General features: G+C 27.9%; 1 protein-coding gene across 3 annotated transcripts in view; it reads left to right on the forward strand.

The window, feature by feature from the left end:
- The window catches only part of LOC129958206 (translation factor GUF1 homolog, mitochondrial-like), a 52,333-nt gene that overhangs the window by 20,862 nt on the left and 14,037 nt on the right, over positions 1–17,434 (forward strand). For all 3 annotated transcript variants that reach the window (XM_056070484.1, XM_056070482.1, XM_056070483.1), the window contains exons 7-14: positions 1,017–1,178; positions 2,067–2,131; positions 3,169–3,372; positions 4,708–4,837; positions 6,381–6,490; positions 7,397–7,524; positions 13,481–13,551; positions 13,652–13,753. In XM_056070484.1, the coding sequence (XP_055926459.1) occupies positions 1,017–1,178; positions 2,067–2,131; positions 3,169–3,372; positions 4,708–4,837; positions 6,381–6,490; positions 7,397–7,524; positions 13,481–13,551; positions 13,652–13,753 (972 nt within the window). The remainder of the gene's footprint in view (positions 1–1,016; positions 1,179–2,066; positions 2,132–3,168; positions 3,373–4,707; positions 4,838–6,380; positions 6,491–7,396; positions 7,525–13,480; positions 13,552–13,651; positions 13,754–17,434) is intronic.

A 17,434-nucleotide genomic window follows, 5' to 3' on the forward strand; every position in this document is an offset into this window, starting at 1 on the left:
ATTTTAAATTGCAGAGTGGTCACCCAAGCTAATAAAGTTATTATAAACCTCGAAAATACGCCTTTGGCCAGAATTATGAATCCCAAATATTAATACTTTTCCTTCATAATTTTTTCCAGACCCTTTTTTGTGTCATTCTTATTTTAATTTCTTTCTTTATATTCAATTTATACCTTTTGGTTTCAGATGTAATTTTCCCTTTAATTTATGTCGTTATCCTCATCACAAACTCAACATTTTTCTAACTGTCCCCTTGCAACATCCCAATGGGATGCTTAGTCTCTTTACTTAATTCACTGTAAACATCTGGTAAGCACTTGAGATAACAGATGAAGATGTCCTTTTTACTGCTCTTTTCTCATTTGTAAAATACATTTCCTTTTAATTTCTTCATATAGTATCTCCACTTTGTATTGGTATTTGATTTACCTTGTTCTATTATGTAGTTTCCTTTAAATTATTTGATGGTTTCTCAGTTTTGCATTTTCGCTCTTGTTCACGGTCTGTTATAACATTTGGAATGAAACATATATTTTCACTTAATTGTTTGATTCTGTTTCCAGAAAATACTATAATAGTATTTGCGGTCCACATTGATTTCATCCTCTGTTTAGTAACTATTGTATCGAGTACCTTTATTTGTCTTTTATTTTTATCTTTATTATTGATTTATGATTTACATATAAATGTAAATTTTGCCTGATCCTAGTTTGATATTGATCCTAGTCATTTAATTTACTGTGTATATGTATTTAAAATGATCCAGAACTAAAGAGTGCAAATAGCAAACTATGCACACATATTTTGAAATCTCAGAAATCTCAAATTCTTCACTGAAAACTGGATGTTTTTATTATTTGATGGAAGACTTTTATAATATTTGTGAAATGATAATGAAAATATTTTCATGAATAAATTTTTTTTTCAATTTTCATTTAATTGCTCATATAATTTCGAATCCCATTTTATAAACATACTGGGCTTTCATAAAATTTATTTATCATTTGTATTTATAGGGCGTCCAAGCACAGACAGTTGCTAATTTTAATTTAGCCTCAGCTCATAACTTAGAAATTATCCCAGTTTTAAATAAAATTGACTTAAAAAATGCCAAACCTGAAATTGTCTCCAATCAACTTACTTCTTTATTTGGTTTCAACGAAGAGGATATACTACAGGTAAGAAAACTTATATATATAACGAATTTAATAGAGGTATAATATTAATATACTATTTCTCATAAACAGTATATTAATTAGCAATTATACAATTGTCTAAAAAGTATCTAATCACAGTGTATTCTTTGAAATTTTTACAAAATATTTTGTGTCTTTTGTGCTGCCTGTAATTTCATTTCAACAGATTGTTTCTATTATTATTTTGTAAAACAATTTGGTTCACTTAGTTAAACATTTATATGTTGTTTCTTATATGTGCAATTTAACTTTATAAGGCACTTCACGATTTCTCTACGAGTAAACTGATTCCCTTGTTTATATTTGATCCTTACTGTAGCTTTACCACAATATATTAATGCATAAATTAAAATTTTCTTTTTAAATACACGTATTGTATTCAAAACTTTTTTTTTCTTTTTGCAAACGTTAAGTATGGTGAAATAAAATTCCAAAATTTTGCTAGATTTGTACATTTTTTTTTCTACATTTTTGTGGCTTATACTTGTTTGTTTGGCAAGTTTTACATACTTTTTGTAACTTTTACAAGTCACATTTTCAGATTTCTTTTCGTTTAAACAAATAGATTCTTTCCAATCTATGACATTTTTGCAAGTTGTATTTGAAATTTGTTTTTGTGTTTTTTACAAAATTCAGATTTGAAAGGTAATAAAGGCGACTATTAATACGAATGCTAGCTGTAAGAACTTGTTAAATATTAAATTCATATTATGAATTGAAACATGTTTCACGTGAAATAAAAAAAATAAAAAAATCTGATTATCGTATTTTATCTTATCGTAGTTCGTAACCGAAAACTTAATCGTGTTTCGTATTTTTTTATTTTAAAAAATAAAAAAAAGAATTTTTAATTTATATAGTTTTTTTTAGGTTTCCGCAAAATTGGGTACAGGCATTGAAGATGTTTTACTCGCAGTTGTTGAAAAAATTCCTCCGTAAGACTAATTAGCCACTATGTTTAAATACTTATTTTTAAAATTTGTTGTCTACTATGTAGTTTTATTTTTGTTGAAATCTAAATATGTTTAAACCTTTACACTCTTTTATTCATTAAAATTCGAAAATTAAAAGCAAGTTTAGAAAAATTTTATGAGACAAATATCTTGCATATTATCATGCCTTGAAATATTTTAGCTGTCTTCAATATAGAAATTTCAGCAACTTTTTAAATTTTAATTTTTTGTAAGTAAAATATTGTAATATGCTAATGTAGTACTTTAGTTGAGATCTGGAATATTTAGAAAAAAAAAATTAAGATTGTATTTGCACTTTTACTGTTTATATTTGTTTTATTGTCATCGTTTTCTGTGCTGCTGATGATAAAATATATATGAAGCATACATGATTTTTATTGTTGTATTTCTGTGCTGATGTGACTTATATGAATTATTTTTTTCTCTAAGAAAATTAAAACTTTTTAACATTTTTCAACTTTTTACCCATGCATACTTTTCTTTTTTAATGTGCTGAGTAATAACTATAGCGTATTTACTTCATATTCTTTGATGATGTCTTCCATGAAGTGGGAATTTTCTCTGACTCATCTTGTTGACTGGAAAGTTATTATAATTGCTAGCTTTTGAAATAAATTATATAGAGTTTATTGTTAACTTTAAATTAAGTACTATGAAGTGTAAGTATCATTAAAAATGTGTGTATTTTGAAGCATCTAATTTTTTAGATTTAAATGAACATAAAAAATAAAATTATTTAATGCAATTTTGTTCTGTAATCTATTTCCTTTTTATATAATGAATTGAACAATCATTGAGAAGGGTATTTGAAGAGAAATATATTAAGAAAATTTCCTATAAAAGCGATTTTAAATATATAAACTCCTATAAATCCTTCATAATTTACATATAACAAATAGTTTATAAATTGTTTCCAGTAAATTGTAATTCATCTATATACTGTCTGATAGCAAGTGATTGTAATATATTACTCTTACCTTGTACATTTTATTTTAAAGGCCCCATGGAGACATAAATCAACAATTTCGAGCACTTCAGTATGATTCATGGTATGTACAATACCAAGGTGTAATTTGTCTTATTCTTGTTGTTGATGGCTCTATACAAGTTGGCGATGAAATAGCATCTTGCTCATCTGGACATAGTTATGTGGTCAAGGAACTTGGTATTCTATATCCGGAGGAGTTACCTGTTAAAGAACTGTTAGTATTAAGTATATATATAATTGTGTGAAAAGAGAGTTTCTTAGAATTAATCAATAAAAAATCATCATTTAGGCATACATTTTTTGTGCAATTTTATACTTATGCTATACTTGTCAAACAGTTAATTAAAAAAAAAAATAGCATTCAAAATAATCTTTAGAAATTTCTTTTAAAATATTTTTCTAATTAGTCGCAAATTTCGTAGATATATTGTGTAGCTTACAGATTTTATACATGCATTGCTCTTAAACATCACCAATTAATTTAATTTTATATTACTGATAGCTTAAAATGAAAAAGGACATTTCCCTATTTGATTTAAAGAACAGCAGTTTTCATACTGATTAGATTTTTGTATTGGTTGTATGAGTTATTATAATTCTATGCAAAAAAAAAAAAAAAAAAAAAAAATTGAACAACGCTTTTTGTAACTTGTTTCTTCTGTAAGTGGTACGACACATATATTTTATATCATCGCCTGTTTTTTTAAGAAGTGGCAATTGAAATTTTGTAAATATTAAGATTAGATTAAATTACTGGTTTCATTGCTACTACCGATGAAGACACTCAATTTATCTACATATTTCCTTGTTCATTTATTATACTTCATTTGAAATGGTTTTTATTCCTATAGCAGTTATGCGAGAGTGCTTCGTATCAATTTTTTCACTAGAAGCTGGAATTCTTCTTCATGCAAACATTCCACCATCTCTCGAAAACGGATGTATTTGATCTGTTAACATTAATCATTCTTAACTATAATGTAAAAATGTCATTTAAATTTAAAAAAATATTTAATATTATTTATGGTTTTTTTATATCTTAAAATGCAGTTGATCGTAAAGGAATAATATGTATAATGATGTTGATAATATATATATATATATATATATAATATTAAGAAGATGAAATATAACAGTTTTTATAACAGCATTCAGGTAAAAATAAAGCAGTCATTTTCTGTTTAAATTTGTTAGATTATTCATATAGGTTTTTTTTTTCTCCATTTAGATTGATAAATGGCAATATTCATGCGTAATTTATTTGGTTATTCATTGCAAAAATAATCTTAATATGAGGGCATTTATTAGGAAAAATGTTTTTCCTTGTGGAACAGGAAAATTTAACAATGTGCTATTTATATTGTGCGAGATTAACATTCTGATATATTTTTTATGAGTTACATGCTCGGAAATTAGTTAAACCTTATTTAATAATATTTCACTATTTTTTTCTCTGTTTCTTATCGTGCTAAGCAATTATATTTACATTTTAGATTATTTTCTGGTTTAACTTTGTATGAAATAAATTTATATTTATTTTTATATTTAGATTTGCAGGTCAAGCTGGATATTTTAAAGCAAATATTAAAAATCCCAAAGATGTTAAAGTGGGCGACACTTGGATTAAAAAGGATACAGTTGCAAATCCCTTACCATTAATTTCACAATCAAAACCTATGGTAAGGAGAAATCTTATTCTTAAACTTTTAATCATTTCTTATCGATGCATATTTACTTTTTAACTGTTTTTTGAGGGGAGTGGAGGAGAATAGTAAGCGTGAAAAAAATGAAACATGCTCTGTGTTACTCTTACATCAAAAAGATGAAGATGTTGCTGTTATCATTGATTACATCAATTTATTTCGTGGAGTATATAGTTGATAGTCAAATAATCTTAACAATAACACGGTTTCAAGAATTTTAATGTCAAGAAAACTCAGATTGAATGAGATTTTTTTAATCCTTTCTTTGAAGGCAATAAATTAATAAAATTGTAGAGAGTTTTGAAAATTATCTTTATTATTTCTTACAAACTAGCTTCTCATGAAAGAGAATTCAGCTTTGATAAAAATATTGAGGATAGAATTTAAATCAAGTATCTTGTTTCTATGACCGCAGAAAGCAGCTAGGCGAAATCCTTTCAATAAACATTTCTAAAGAATTGAGAATATAATCAACACCAACCTATTCAAAATATTGCTTGTTTTTTGAGGAACTGGTGACTAAAGAAATAAGCACTCAAATATGGAGATATTATTTACGACGCCTTTCGTTTCATTCGCCTGCTAAACTTTCATGCATTTTTACCACCTATATGCTACTTTTTTATCCCTATATTTAAAAAATATTTTATCCAGTTAATGATGTTATTTCATTTATGTTAAAAATGTTGCATTATCTGCTCTGTGGAAACAATGATTTAATCTCTCATATTTTTGGTATCTGGAATTATTTTCAGTTGTTATTGTTGAGTTTTCGTAAATTTAGCTTTCTCTTTGCTTTGCTTTGCTTACTGCCTAAATTCAGTAATAGCATTTCATTTTGAAATTCAGAATTCTTATGTCTTACATACATTGTGAAAACCCACATGATTATTGATAGAACACAGTTTATTTATATAAATCTATATACCTATAGCTGTTATATCTAGCCAGGCTTGAAATATTACTAAATGTTTGTTTCGCCAATTTAGTGACATTCGCTTCCTTCATAATCAATTTCAATGCTTTTTGAAATTCATTCAACTCATAATTTTGATAATTTTACATTAACTGGCTTATCACTTTTTTAGCTTTTAAAAATTGTTTTGTTTTCACCATTTTATAAAGTTTTCTTTTTTTAGGAATCTTATGTTTCTGAGTTAATGAAACATTGCTTCTTATATAGTATTCATTAATTATAGTTAAATGATTATGTAGATTATTATTAGAATAGAATTTATAATTTCGCTCACAAAAATTTAATAAATGAAAAATAATGTTTATGCAGTTTGTTTCTGTTATTGTTTGTAACATAGCAATGACAAATTCGTAAAAATGTCTGAAACTGTGTTGTATTGTTCCCTTTAAAAGCGAGACAATTTTTATATTTTTTTGTCAGTATGGGAAAAGTATTTTAAATGATATGCAAGCAAGTAATAAATGTAAAATTATTGTATGTGTGCTTTTTATACAAGATTGTAAAAAGTATTAACTCTAAAAATGTGTCTAAATATTCATTTAGGTATTTGCTGGAGTTTATCCATCAGATCAGTCAAAAACAGAAGACTTAAGAAAGGCTCTTGAGAAACTTCTTTTAAATGATTCCAGTGTTAACATTTCAATGGAAACCAGGTATAGAGTAAACTTTCTTAGGTGTCTTAATAATAACTAATACTAGTGATACACTAAAAATTTATTGATTGAATAATTCTTTGTTTGATTTAATGTTTCTTAAACTTCTTAATATGAAATGGTTATATCAGTTTTAATTCTATTTCAAATTTTTAAATTTTTTTTTTATGATGTATTAGAATTTATATGATCCTAGATCATCGTAGTGATCAACAGTTCTCATCAACATGATACAATTTATTTTCAAAATGAAAAAAAAAAAAAAAAAAAAAAAGGCATTACTTAATGATTTTTTTCTGTTTTGTAGTATCATGTGAAGATTTTTTTTTCTCTATGAAGAACTATACTATGTATTTTTAGGTGATTTGAAATGTAATCTTATTGTATATTAAGAAATCTGTTGTGCGAATTCATTTTACTATAGATAGCCAACAAATATCCACATGTTTTTTTTTTATTCTATATTATTATCCATGATTACTAATAATCCTTGAAGAGTGTGAAAAAAAAAGTTAATTTACTTACTAGAAATGATTAAAGCAGCAAATGGCTAAAATTAACAGTTCTCACAGCATTTTTTTTTTTTTGAGTGAAATTGTATTTTTTACCTATTGATTTCAGGTGTTAAGCTACGATCTTTCATTGGCTGCATATAACAATAAAATTATTAGTGTTATGTGTGCTTCAAGTATTAAAAAACTAACTATATGGAATTGTTATTATATTTTTTATTAGTCACATATCAAATCTTAAAAACGACTCAAATCATTGTAAGAATGAAATTTAGGAAATGAAAAACAACTACAAAACAGTATTTTTGAATATTTCCCTATTCTCAGTTTTTGAATGTTATTTATATAAATATATTCTCTTTTGCTATATACTTTTTATATTTAATATGTAAAGTTCAGCCTTGGGTCAAGGGTGGAGATTGGGTTTCCTTGGTGTATTGCATATGGAAGTTTTCTGTCAACGACTTTACCAAGAATTTGATGCTGATGTTGTTGTTACTGCTCCTGGAATTCCATACAAAAGTAAGATTGATAAAAGTTTTCTGTGAGCTTCAAAATATTTATTTTATAAGAATAATATTGCATAAAAATTAAATTCTAGAAGTTGCATATGTGTTTCACAGAAATTAAATCCTAGAAATTTCTCTGCCTAGAAAGATTTTTATTTAAAAAAAAATGCTATAATCATATTTAGAGAAATTTTAATCATGTGTAAAAAAGTAAAAATATTAGATCGTAATATTCTACCTATTTAGTTTAATAAGAGTGCATTTTCAAAATTTAAAATGTGTGTTTTTCTAAAATTATGATTTATGTTATTTATGCTATAATTTCGATCACAAATAGCGTAAAATCGCTGTGGAATCTAATGCTTTAACATTTGGAAGTGGATTTCTATCAATGTTTTTACATCAGTTTTTTTAAATTCGCAATACTCTAAAGATGCACTTTTAAGTAATTTCTTTCCTATTTTCGATAAGCTTTTTCCTGATTATTTTTTCCTATGAAAGTTCCAATGATTTATTATTAAAAAAAATGAGCAAACTGTTTTTGTTTTAAGTAAAAAAAAAAAAAATGTTTTTAACGTGCATATAAAGCGTTTTAGGTTTAGTTGTTGAAAATAAAAACGAGCTATCTCAACCTTATTTTACCATAATCCATCTTTTATGAAAATTAAATGTACCGTTTTAAATGTATTAGTGTCAACCAAAAGAATTTATGATTAAAAGGTTCATAAGGAATTGTCTACATATTTACAATTGCATTAACTTTAAAAAATTTTATGTCAACATCCGTTTTTGTTATCATTAAAGATTCTTTATTAAAGAATTATCGGGAATGTAAATTTTGGTTAACATCTGGAGATATTTGACATTTTATATTAAGGGGCCGTCTCTGCATTAGATATTTATGCTTCCTGTTTTCTCTGGATGATGGTAATAACATTTTTATTTTTTGTGACAGTTTAACTCTTAACTGGGGATGTGCGGTCTGTGAGACCGCTAGCGATGGATTTTTGGTCACCCCTATTCTATTTTTAGATCACTTGAATGGATTGATCCTGTAGCTTCATGTTTTGTGACCTTCAATACACATGCACTTTTTCAATTGATTTCAGCGGATGCTTTTTAAAATAATTTAGTTTTTTCTTTGAGCGCGGTCTCTAAGACCGCTCCTCCCTGTTAGTGTCCCAGTGATAAACAAGGCTTAGCAGATGGCGCTAAAACTTGGGCCCTGAAATATCACCCAATTTATTGATCCTATTATGAAGCAGTGCTCCAGACACTTTTAAATGAAGCAGAAAGTGATTTTAGTGATAAGGATAACTGTACAGAAGAATTATTTGATGAAAGTTCGCATTCAACTGATTCTGATATCTGTGTTCAAACGTAATTAATTTTTCTAGTGATAATGTGATTTGAAAAATTTATAAAATATATTAATATGCCAAGAGATATATATGCAGAATTTATAGGTTGATTTTTATATTACAAGTTTACCTGTATGTTTAAAACCGTGCTATGAAAGTCACACAAGCCGATAAAAATAAGGGCCAATTTTACCCATTGTCGATTTTTTTATTTTTCATACAATTGTTGAATTTTACATTATATTGCCTTCTATATACCTTTATATACTGTAAAAATAAATATGATTTAAAAAGTAAAAAGTAATATGTTTTTTCAAGAAGATTATTTATTGTAACATGTAATTTGAGAAGAAAATGTATGTTCCAACGCATTTACTTTTTTCAACGATAATATATTGTTACGAAATATCCTGGGGTTCGTTCTGATAGTGGGGGTTGTATGGTGTAAAGCACGCACAATCAGCAGGCTGCAGTAGAAAATGAAACAACGACGTTTATTTACACGAAGACACACAGGACAGCACAAAGACGACAACTATATACAGCACAGAAGACGATTATCTTCAGACGAGACGTGCAGCAACAACAGCATATAACAGCAGCTCGACTCAGTCGCTGCTCCGCTAGTCCCTGGAAGACCAGTTCTTCACTCTGTCGCTTCCGACTACAGCTCTCCGATCTGGTTCACCGCCATTCTTTGACTCCACTGGTCCACGACTCAATTCATCGTCGGTTCACAACTACGACGACTCCACTGGTCCACGACCACTCTTCTCTGTTGCTTCCGACTACTCAATTCACCACTCGACTCACCACTGGTTCACACTACTCTGCTCTGCCGCTTCCGACTTCTTCTCAATTCACCGTCCCGGTTCACGACTGCCCGGCAGCTGCGGCTGCTTCCTTTTATAGGTCTCAGGAGGCGGGGCTAGACGCCTCTCAACCAATCAGGAACGTTCGAGGCGTATCTCCGTTCCTACTCGACGGATCGGGAAAATTCTCGATGTTTCGGGTATAATCTATTTTGGCGCCGAAGTCGCCAAATTCGTCGCCAAATGGTCGCCAAGTTTGTCGCCACGCTCTGGGACCTCCTATGGAACCCACTATGCTTGGAAGCCGCATCGCAGGTTCGTAACAATATTTTGAAAAATTTCTAAAACATATCTATATATCAAGAAAAATATCTGCAAAATATATTGGCAGTTTTTCATTCTAATTCATTCATTAGAAAATTTGAGTGTAAAGGAAATGCGGTCTCGTATACCGCACCTCCCCAGTTAAATCCTAAAATTTCAACTCCCCAGTTAAGGGTTAAAAGCATAAATTGTATTTATCTAATTTTAAAATTGTAATCAATGTATTAATAATCGCTTACTGCTTGGTGCATGACGAAACATTGCTGCATTGAAATATTCTGAAACTGTTTGATTCTTTCCTGCAAAAAGATACTCAAGCTTGTTGAAAATTTTATGTTAATTGCTCTTAAACTGGAATTGTGTTTACTAAATCAAAGTACTAAAAATCAAAATTAATTTTATTGTATGAGTAACGAAAATAAAACCATATATTTTATAGCTTTAAATTAATATTAACTTTTGTGCTAAAATTAATAACTTGCTGATAGATAAGATTTACTTTTTTTTTCTTTTTCTGCTTTATTTCAGCACTTTCTTATAAGCTTATTTTATTTTTATTAATGTAGCTTAATGTTCATTTATTAAATGTGTTATGAAATGGTACATCACTTTATTTTACAAACATAAATAAAGTGATGTTTCTATCATGTAATGTAAACCAGTTTCTTTTTTTTTTTTCATCTATTCTTTACTAACAATTTAATGTTCTGTATAAATGCTTTTTAAATGCAAAAGATTTCAATATAAAAAGACACAGATGGCACGTGATAATCAAACCAAAGTAGTAAATACCTCAGGGAAATTTCTTTTACACCTCTGATTGTAATTAAACTATTCTCTGTTATCTCTTGTGTTATAATACTCCCAAGTTTCCAAATACATTATTTTTTCCCAATACCCAAATATTTTTATACTATTTATTTAATAACAAATGTTTATCATAAGAGTACTTTAAATCTTACTTTTATTACTTTCATTTAGAAGTGTTTCATATGAAATCTTTGAATCTTGTATTTATTATTTTCATTTCCAAATGTTTTATATGAAATCTTAATTATATCGATATTTCATATATGTGAAATCATAAGAATTCTGATATTTTATTTTATAATTTATTGTTTAATTACTAATTTAATAATTTTGTTGAGCCAAATTTCCTAATATTTAAGAATAATATAGGCAAGCATACCATAGACTATCCTCACCAAATTAAGTTTATGAGCTGAACTTCTACAGAAAAATGGCAGGAATACATCTGTGCATTATTTATATTTTGTTATTATTTTTGATTATGTAGGCTAAGCAATATTTTTACAAATATAATTCCTAGTCTTTTTATATTTCTAATACCCTTGTTCAAAATTATCTCTATATTATTGTAAAGGTAATGGAAACTAGGCATCACTCATAATATGCATTTAAATTTTAACATCTTACTTGGAAATCACTGTAAGGTAGGATTGTGTGTCAAAGGGCCCTGGCGCAGTTTCACGTCTTGCGTTGTGGGGGGGGGAGGTTAATTTAAATTTCAATTAATTTCCTAATTTTCATCTTAATTTACTCCATATCAACTTCATTCTAAAATGTTCTCTTATTTCCTGATATATTTTGTACTTTTTATTTAATTCATCTTACACATGCTCTGTAAAACTGCTGAATTCAGCAGGTTCTCACGCTTCGAGTGAAGGGATAAAAATCCTTAATGTTTCCAACTTTCTTTTAAAGATGCCTAAATTTCCCTATCCTAAGTCTATACGTGTAAAAAAAAAATGCCTATCAAAATCTCATAAAATCATATAAAACCATTGAAGAAAAAATTTGTGTCTCCTTTGCTCTTCTTCTTTTGTATCGTGATGTAGACTAGTGTATTTCTTACCTCTTATTCTTGTACATAAATATGCGCTCGGGATGGAATAAATCGGAGGTAAGAATTCTAAAGTTTCTTCTCGGCCGCGCAACTGCTAAAAATAGGTTCACCTACACACGCATGCACACACATCGTTGCTCATTTTATTTTATGAAGCTTTGTGATAGGAAAAAATGCATCTAAGTGCAATATTTAAAGAAATAAATTCTTGTTCTACTTCTTGGGTACTTCCTGTATATATAATTACAGGAATAATTATTCCATTGTATATCTTTGAAAGTTGACCATCTTAATAATTTAAAGCTTATACTAGAACCTTTTCTTATTTAACGCAGCCATTTGAATTGAATTATATCGGTAAAAGAAAGAATAAGCATTTTCCCACCAAATATATTTTTAGAGTAATGAAATCAATAAGCGTAATTTATGAGAAAAAACAGTGTAATATTTAGGATTTCAAAAATTGATATAATTTCAATTTTTTTCAATTCCTTTTGAAAATTCATTTCATAAGGATGCAAAAAATTGTATTATCTTTAAAACTTTTAAAACAATTATTTTACAAATCACGATTATCAATAAAAATAAATAACCATAAATATTCTAAAATTTGGAATTCATTTCTGACTTTTTGTTTTCTCTGTCTCTTTTAAAGAGTATTAACTTAAACATTATTTCAAATTTCGTGCATTATTTTGTGATAAATTTTGTGACGTATAAAAAAAATTCGTACAAAATCTCTTTTTCCAAGAAGTTTTATTTCAACATCTAAACAGAATGGAATTTTTTATTTTTAAAAATTTTATTTCATTAAAATCTGTACCTCGTTCAAATCTGAAATAATACATGCGTTATTTTTATGCCTCTAAAAATAATGATACTTGAAAATGTGAACCAATATTTCGTGAATCATTAAAATTAAGTTTTAAAAAAACACCTGTCACTTTTTAAATTTTGTGATTGTACCTCTAAATGCATCATTTTAGAAAAAATACAGAAAACTTAATGCAACAAAATTACTTGTAAAAATAAGCGGAAATTATGCATATCTCCGTAAAATGTCCATTGATTTATGCTAAAATTTAGGTATATTGCCATTCATAGATTTTTGAATACTAATTTGGATAAAATATATTACATGCTAAATATTACTTTTAAATGGTAAATATACTTGCAAAATGTGTAAGATGCCTAAAATTTCTATAGCAATATGTTCTAGAATAAATAACTATTTTATTTTCGAAAATAGTATAAAAATACAAAATTTTATTTTAATATTAGTTTATTAGCTCATAATTTCGAAACAAACAGATCTAATGAAATTTGGTTCCTCTGAATACTTATGATGTAGTTTTGAAATTTAGTAGTAAAATGCTTTTATTTCAATATATAGACAGCTTCTTATGAAAATTTTAGATCTGAAGTCTGTAACAGTATGTTAATTCCTTTAAAATAACATCTTTTGTGTGATTGCATTCTGAACAATGCTAGGAAAAAGGCTCGGATGCTTCTTTTTTCTTTCCACGACTGTACTTGTAAAACATCTAATGTAATGTAGGTCATTCTTGTGTTAAATTCATTTATAAATATGAAATTTTTTTACAGTTAAAATTAAAGGAAAAAGCAATATTAAAAAGTATGGCAGTGAAGAAATTATTATAAGTAATCCTTCCAAGGTCAGAATTCTTTTCATTTATTCATTTTAAAGGAACATATTAAAAAATTTTTAAGTTAAGTTGATATGTATAGCTTTATGATTGCAAATTAATTTTCCAGTTCCCTGATCCAACTATTGTTGAAGAATATTTTGAACCTATGGTATTGGGTACCATTATTACTCCAGAAAAATACTATAGTTCTATTTTAAATATGTGCATGGTGAGTAACTATTAAGAAACTGTAGTTTTTCTTTTTTTTTTATTTAATTTTAAAATATATCCTTATTTAATAATTTAGGTGATTAGAATACTTTCACGCTTTTTTTTTAAAAAAGTTATTTGTATCTGTTTCATTTATTCCCCCTATTAAATATAGTACGGAGATTAATAGAAAAAATTTCTATGAATCTTGCATGAACTATTTGTGGCGCTATTCAAATGTGGGATCAAATTAATACTATAAGGATTTAACAATTTTGAAAGCTAAGCAAGTGCTCAGGCATACCATGTTTCTGAATTTTAAAGATAGCGTTTTTATTTTCTGCAAATAATTCTCCATTTATTTTGTTTCCTAATTATTTTTTATGAGCTAGAAGCTGTTTATATTTTTATGTATCATTGGAATGATTTGTTTATTTTGCTCCACCCCCCCCCCTGAAAAAACTAATCAAATTGCTAATTAATCACATGTGCTAACCTTTTTAAATTATTTTAACCTTTTCCATATAATTGTAATTGAATTGTTATAATTTTTTAATGAATAGTTTATTAATAAAGAACTAAAGTATTGTGTGGCCACCTGGAGAACACTTCCTACCAAATGTCTATTTTATGACTGTCGTTAAAGAATCAAGTTACTGTAGGAGGTGTTCATTTCGCATAGGTAAAAGTTCGTTCAAGTTTCCTACATTGGTGCCTTTAATGTTAATTAAGGCATGTCGATATTTGGTATTCTGCATTTATTTTTTGAAATAAATTCAAAAAAATAATAATGGTCTAAACTCAAAATTATTCGAGTACTCGGAATCTTGAAAATATCTGATATTCCTGCCATTTGTATACAAAGAACAACACAAAAAAGGGCGAAACTGAATGATTCATGTGTAATGATAGCACAAGAAAGGAAAAAGATCAATTAAGAAATCTAAAGTAGAATCATACATGACAAAACATTAATTGTCTTCATTTAATTTGTTTTAAATTTATGTAAGTAATTAATATCGAATTTTGTAGAGAGCAAACGCGAGTTAAACTGTCTAATCTAACATAAAAACAATAATATAATTAATCATAATTAATTTTATAAAAGGTTGCTTATATTCTAGTATAAAGTAAAATTTTCATTATTAAATATGCTTGAACCTTTTCGAAATTTATTCATTTTCTCTGAAGTTTATACTATCTAAATTTGATTTGTAACTTATTTTCAATATGCACAAGCTTTCTGAAATAATATTAACTTCACAAAGTTTATATGTAAAAGTATTCTGAATTTGAAAATAATTCAAGTGTTCATTCAAATGTTTGTGATTTTAAAGTAATTCCTTTTTATAAATAGAAAAGGCATTTTAAATTATGTCAAAATTTAAGAGACAAGAAAATAATTATTAAACAATGAAATGGAGTTAATATCAACCAAAGAAAAGTTTAAAACGATAAAAGAAGTAAGCTAAGGGAATATAAAGACCTTTTCAAATTGACCTCTTCAATTGAATTTATCTCTTCAAAAAAAAAAAAAAAAAAAAAAATACCGAGACTTCTATCCGTTTCCTCCTATTCGAAATGGAACTTCCCTACCGAAGCCTGCTTCTATAACGTCCGCCGTAAACAACATTTGGCTGGAAATGTTCTCGTGGTGGACACACAGTAATGAAAAATATTTCGAATTATGCAATAGTTGTAGAAAAATCGAATTTTCAATATTTGGGCACACTTATGGCATACATAACATTTGTAACTTGTCGTTGGAATAGAAAATTTATGTTATGAAATAAAATAATTAAAATAACTAGTTTAATCTATTAATAGAGAATTAAAAGAGTGTTGCCTTTGTAACATTGTTCTTAATTTACTGCAGAATTGCACATCCCACTGCAATTAAATAAAGAATTTATTTTTTGGTAACATTTGGTAGCATTTAATTGCTACCAAATTAGAATTTAAATTGATTCTCAATGCAAGTTGAAAAATTATTTCTAAGAGATATTCCTCTTTGCAACTCAGAATTGTTTGGAAAATCGAGTAAATTCTCATACTCATATCAAAATAGGCTATAAATAAGGAAAAAGATTTTATTAAAGCTTCAGAATTCCTTTTAATCTTATGAAAATTCAGAAATTGGCATTCTTTCTTTCGTTCGTTCTACTTCTTTCCCTCTCTCTTGAACTGCTTATTTTTGCTTTGCGTTTTAATCATCGCGCTTTAATGTGCGAATTTTTTACACTGACTTCCAAAAGTTAAATAACAAACCGAAACTAATGATTATTCAAAAAGTATGCAAGCAAAGTGAACGAAATTTGGTGGTAATATCTATTCTAAAAACACAAGAGGCAGGTAGTAGCACAAAAGGAAATGTTATATATAATATTTACATTCTATAATATCAACAGGAACTTACAATGCCCTAAATTTTGGCATACAAATTATTTGCAAAGTATATCAATACAGACAGCGGTGTCTCATGTTATTTCTGATGTTTCAGGGGTAACAATGTCCATTGATCACATAAAGAAGTTCCAAGCTCATGTATGATTTGGAAAAGATATTGGAGGTCATCCAGACGCTTTCAGAGTACATCCCACATATCCTCTTTGGGATTAAGATCGAGAGAGTGTACTGAGCAATTCATTCAATTTCTTCAAGGATTTGATGAATGTGGCAAGCATCATCAATCAGGGCATTATCTGCTTGCATATTAAAAGCACTGCCAACTTCACCAGCATACGGATGAACAGTTGGATGCAGTATGCCATCTCTATATCTTTAAGCATCGAGACTTCCAAGTGCCAAATAGATGCAGCTCTGTGCTCCCGCCTATAGGTACTTCTTCCTATATAAGAATACTACATAAGCGTCTCTTTCCTGTATATTAGACGGAAGATATCTAGTGTTTGCTTCTCTTTATATGTAAACACTTTCATTCTTTAAAGTTGGGCTCAAGAGAACAGAACAAACCTCCACTGATTTTCAGTTCATTTCACATGACTACGTGTCCAATTCAAACACTTCTGGTGGAAAGTAAACGAGATGTACAATATCGGTTGCTTAGCATACAGATCTCCACCATGAAATGTTCTGTGTACTACCGTTGCTAATATTGCCCATCCTTTATAAGAAATAAGTAAGGATCTAAGGCGAGATTTAGATTAGTCTTGTTGCGACATGCACTAAACCGTAAATATCATTTATCAGAAGAAGTAGTGCTTAGTCTAACTTCCAGAAAACTTAGCTGGCAATTAATAATTCTACAACTGATTCTCTACGGAACGGTCGACATTTAGCCATCAAGTTGTCATTGATCTACTTCTAGTCAATCTATGACTTTATATCACAATTTAAGCTGCAAATTTCGTCTTGAACTTCTTCTCTCTCTCTCTCTCTTGCATATGTCTAATTGGTACAACTTACTTTTATATGTATTGCGTCCAAAGTTTTCAAGAATTTCGAACTACTTTTAGGCGATTTATTATATTATTAATCTGTTATTTAATTTTTGGAAGCCAGTGTAGATATTTTCTTCTTGTAACTCAATTATTCAGATAAAGGCCTTTCTCCGAAGAGAAAAATAAATATATTTTGCGATATGTTATCAAATCGATCTCCTGCATTTGCTGGTAATTGAACAAATTAGACAAATATTAAAACTTGCGTACTTTTATACTGTCATATTGCTGAAAATTTT

The sequence above is a fragment of the Argiope bruennichi genome, chromosome X1 (genome assembly GCF_947563725.1).
Source record: "Argiope bruennichi chromosome X1, qqArgBrue1.1, whole genome shotgun sequence".
Lineage (NCBI taxonomy): Eukaryota > Metazoa > Arthropoda > Arachnida > Araneae > Araneidae > Argiope > Argiope bruennichi.